The sequence below is a fragment of the Lactuca virosa genome, chromosome 5, assembly GCF_052849685.1.
Source record: "Lactuca virosa cultivar CGN04683 chromosome 5, Lactuca_virosa_CGN04683_v6, whole genome shotgun sequence".
NCBI classification, from domain to species: Eukaryota; Viridiplantae; Streptophyta; class Magnoliopsida; order Asterales; family Asteraceae; genus Lactuca; species Lactuca virosa.
The window spans coordinates 399,013,511-399,018,481 of record NC_136430.1 but is presented as its reverse complement, the minus strand read 5'-3'; the positions used below and the strand labels follow the sequence as shown (position 1 = coordinate 399,018,481).

At 34.7% G+C, this 4,971-nt stretch overlaps 1 protein-coding gene across 1 annotated transcript; it reads right to left on the bottom strand.

Annotated features, from left to right (window-relative positions):
* Positions 1–2,483: 2,483 nt before the first annotated feature.
* LOC145112605 (Peptidase S24/S26A/S26B/S26C family protein) lies at positions 2,484–4,012 on the bottom strand. Its single transcript, XM_079048750.1, has 5 exons — positions 3,761–4,012; positions 3,286–3,463; positions 3,117–3,189; positions 2,887–3,046; positions 2,484–2,723 (listed from the first exon to the last, which is right to left on the bottom strand). The coding sequence occupies exons 2-5, from the start codon at positions 3,437–3,439 to the stop codon at positions 2,622–2,624; spliced, it is 489 nt and encodes a 162-aa protein (XP_078904876.1). The 5' UTR covers positions 3,440–3,463; positions 3,761–4,012; the 3' UTR covers positions 2,484–2,621.
* Between the last annotated feature and the right edge of the window lie 959 nt (positions 4,013–4,971).

The window sequence follows — 4,971 nt, the reverse complement described above, 5'->3', positions numbered from 1 at the left end:
AGACCAATTGTCGCCACAACAATTTTCACTTGGAAATTGATTAACTCCACTTTCCAGAATATTATTAACAACAAACAATTGTATTGTGTTAGGGGCATACTACTAACAAAACTAAGAAAATATCTAACATTACTATCGTAAATAATCTGCATAATTATGTTTGATCCAGGACATAGAAAAAACATATGAATTTGATTAGTATGCAACCTAGGCTTCAAAACAACCAAAATAATAAACCTAGAAAAGTTGGTATTAGTGATTAAATCTACACCAAAGCATGTGTAGTCTGGATAGGGCTGTGCATGGGTCGGTTTGGGTCGGTTTTGGACCCAAACCCAACCCAACCCATAAATGGTCGGTTTCTGGTTTTCAGAACCCAATAAGATTGGTTTCTGATCGGTTCGGTTTCTTAGGTTCTGAGGTCCGTTTGGGCGGTTTTTCGATTTCTTGGGTTCAACCTATACACTCACGGGTTCTGGGTTTAAACCCATGGGTTTTGGGTTTAAATCCATTTTCCAGAAATGAAGCAAGAAGTTAAATACTTCAAAAAACACCAAATTGAAGTTAAATACTTCAAAAAACATGAGTCTTACAACCAAATAGTCTATTACAAGTTACAACCAAAGTCCGAAATAGTCTATTACAACCAAAACACAATCATGTATGGGTTGGTTTCTTGGGGCGGTTTGTCGGTTTTAAGTATGGGTCGGTTTCTTGGGTTGGATGGATCGGTTTCTCGGTAAAAACCAAAACCGAACCCGATTTTTCGGTTTTTAGAAAATTCAAACCCTAACCGTCAGTTTTGCTTCGGTTTTGGTTTTTTCGGTTTCGATTTCGTCAGTTTCTCGGTTTCTTGGTTTGTGTTTGCTCACCCCTAAGTCTGGAGCAATATACTGCGATCAATCAATTTGCTCCTATTTCTCTCCACTACAAATAAATACTCTAAAATAATGATTATACGAACTCATTTTCTCAGTAACACAAAGTTATGTGTGGTTTGGATGTGCAACGTTTCTCAAATGGGAACAACGAAGGTGTATGTGATCTAGATATGCAATAGAAATCCAATATCTTATTCATTTGACTCCATAACAATAGTCCGGAAATGGCCGTGCATTCAAAACTATACTCCTGAATGAATTTTCTGGTCCGAAATATACTGATGTTAGATTGCGGATGTCTATCCTATCAACCACCACTTTACTACTTTGGAATATTGTGCTCCAGAGTTGGTGATCATTTTCCAAAAAAAAAAAATTAAAAATGATATTTTTATCGATATACTTATTTATAGTGGTTAGTTTAGCTAGTTTCTCTTTATTATATTTCCTTATTTGGAGGGTCCCAAGTGGTCATTAATTACGTGGAGATTTTTTTAATTCGAGCTTCCCAAGTGGTAATTAATTACTTTGAGACTTTAAGAGGTCGTATTTAATGGAGAATAATTGATTGAAAAGATGTTTCGAGTGAGATGAAAAAGGTTATTGACAAGTAAAGATGAAGGTGTCACATTTGTTGCTACAAAAGCTTTAACAATTAGTGTGCTACTGTGCTATGTTAAAAACGTATTTGAACAAAAACCCAAAATTATGAGGTCTGAATAGTTCCCTATATATTTTTAATCGTCCACATTTTGTAATTACTAAAGAGGAATGTGGGTGTATAAAATCCACACCATTAACTTAACACAAATCAAAGTTTTTATTATTTGACAAACATAAGACTATGACGTCCCTTTTCAAGTTTACAAAGTTGAAACAAACCAAAACCAACTTTTAAAAAGCAGAGAGCATATGATCAAACTTTGGAAAATCTAAAACCTAAATCAAAACTAAATTTAACATGTCTTGGTATAGTTTATTGGTTTCATTGTTCTGACCTAAATTTCCCCTTCTAATACAAGGCCTTTTCCGTGATTAACGGATGAAAAGTGAGAACAACTTGCACAAAACCATGTGTTTAACCTGGTCTAATTGTTTAATACATATTTGACCTCATCTCTTATTTCAAGCGTTCTTTTAAAAAGTTCTAAGGAATAAGATTATAGAAAAGTAACTTAGTTTTTCATTTGTCCCATTTAAGTAATCAAATTTCTTTCGTAAGGACTAAATCATTGACGTTACAAAAGTAATTCAATTAGATATAGGGGTAGCTGGTTGACCAAAAGTCAATATTTTACTTACGTCTACTTTTCTAATTGAATGTATTTACAAAGTGTTTCAATTATGTTATTGGAAGAGTAGATATCGAACAAGCTTTCTAGAGCTATATTTGATGATGAGGACATTCACGTCTTTTACACAAATAAAAAGTTCAAAACGTGTCTATACACCACCTTGTTCTATCATTTAACCAAAACATGACATTGTAATTTTTGTCCTATTAACATCAATCTCAATCGCAGTCAGTGTCCATAACAATGAACTGTTGTTATGGACAATGTATCAGATTGTTTGTTATGTCACGTCATGTCATGCCAGGTCTTGGCTCGAAAACAACCTTTGAGATCCACCAAATTCAGATACTGGAATTAAAACCAGCAGAATTTGATTTCTTTCAAGACTGATTTGTTTATGCATTTGATGAGTATATAAATAACAAACAATGCATTGAATGAATGTTTATGCAAGTCCCTCTTGTGGGATTCTTCTATCAATTTTTCTGATTCTTTGTGGTGGCCAAACAATGTGAGTAACCCTTCCATGAATCAAACCCAATGGAATCTGAAAAAAAAAAAAAAAAAAAAAGTAAACCATATTATGTTCATATCATCATATGGTTCCCTTTTTAGCCTATTCTTTTAATTTTACAGAATTGTAGCATTTTGAAGTATGAATTGTTGAAAACTCAAAATAGTATTGTAATTAGGTATAAAGGTAAACATACAGGGCCAAATGATCTTGAATCAAAGCTAGAAGCTGAGTTGTCACCTTCTACCCAACAATGTCCTTCTGGAACCTTCACAACACCACTCACATTACTGATATAATCACCTTCCATTGCTACTATTCTTTTCACACATCTCTCCTTGTAATTAGTTGGATCACTACAAAATAATCCAAACTACATCACAATTAACCATTAATGTGGAAAAGACATAAATGCCCTCCTAATACCTGAAAATAACTACATCGCCGTGTGAGAACTTGTATTTGTCAAGGCAAAATTTCTCCAAGAAAACATAATCATCTGCAGATGAAATTAATCATTAATGTGGCATATGTAGAATGCTAACACTAATGAATTTTGGTGTATGAATTATGATTTATGAATTATGAAAGGTACCTGTAAATGATCCAACAGAAGGATTAAATGTTGGAGACATGGATGAACCTCGAATAGGGCATACTCCACCATAACGGTCTGTTACAGTGATGCCCACAAGCCCAATTGCTAAATACTTCTTGAACACGTTCAAAATCATATTCTGAGTTCCCATTTAAGATTTCAGAAACTTTGAAATCTGCAAAGGGAACAAATAGTTTCAAAACTCAAAATAGTTAGCATCCTCTTGTATTCAAAAAACAAACCAAATAAATTACAAAGCAACTAAGAACAGAAACATGAAAATCTCAGAAATTTTCAGAAACAAAGATACATCGAATTATTATAACCAGACAGAAACGTTAACTTTTCATAAAGACAAACTTTCAGAAACATTAAGAAACATACATACATCAGCATTCAGATTATCAGGAACACATAAACTTTCAGAAGCATTAAAATGAGTGTAAACTGTAAAGTGTAAATGTGTAATCACCTTGTTCACTGGTTTGGGGCAGAGATTTCGTGACAGTTTATTGAGTCGAACAGATGGAACCGCAGCAGGACGGAGGAACTAGGAAGCAGGGGATGGCGAACCCTAGTGAGGACTGAGGACGCGTGAACGAGAGCAAGGTCGCGAACCCTTGGACTTCGTGAGTCGCAGCGCCGGCGATTAAAATCGGAGAAGGAGAAGTCGACTGTTAGAAGCGCAAATCCAAATTAGGGATTAGGATTCAGGAAAGTGTGCGTGTGTGGGATTGGGGGTTGGGGTTTGGGTAGGAATGGCGACCGGGCGGGGCATGGTTTCCAAACCCGAACCCGATTTCTAAATGTGTATCCGGCCCCGACCCGATACCCGACGGGTTTTTTATCGGGGCGCCCCATTGGGGCTGAAACTTTTTCCGAACCCGACCCTAAACCCGAAAACCCGAAATGTGGCAGAAAAAAAAAACTACAAATACAAAATGATAAATTAAGACGTTGCATAGGCTTAAAATACCAAATAAGTTCTTAAATCATTTAACCAAATAGAAATTACTAATAGTCTAATATTGTAACAACAACCAACCAACCAAAACACTCAAGTACACAATATGAAAAACTAATTCATCACAATAATACATTATCACTTAACATTAAAACAAACTTAAAATCAAACAAAATCATTCAAACTTGTTGTCCCGCTTTCTTTAGTGTTTTCCTACAAAATATTAAACAAACTCAAAATCAAACCAAATCATGGAAACTATATAAAATTAATATTCTTAGAAGTATCGTTTTACCTCTTCCACATCATAATCAAATTCAACAGAACGACAATATGTCCCGGTCTCTTCAGAACAAGTTGTATAAAATTAATATTATTAATATGCAAAAAAGATTATTTCATATAATTAATATAAAATAGTATACTACATCGAATTTCATTCAACAACCAACTTTGAGCACACATTAAAGCCTCCAATGTCTTTGGATGAAGTTGTTAGGAAAATATAACCCAAAACTGTGCGAAAGAACAAAATCCAAAAAATTCTTGACTGAGGCTTGTGTTTAACACAGTTTCCTTAAAACAAATTCGCCCTATATGGGTGTTTGTTTCCCAGGATACAACAGTAGAAAAAAATTCTTCTAGATTGTCCGAACCCTCACTTGGCCCGGATGATACCTTGGTTGCAGCAAGAGAGAAAAGATGAAGCAGAAGCGTAA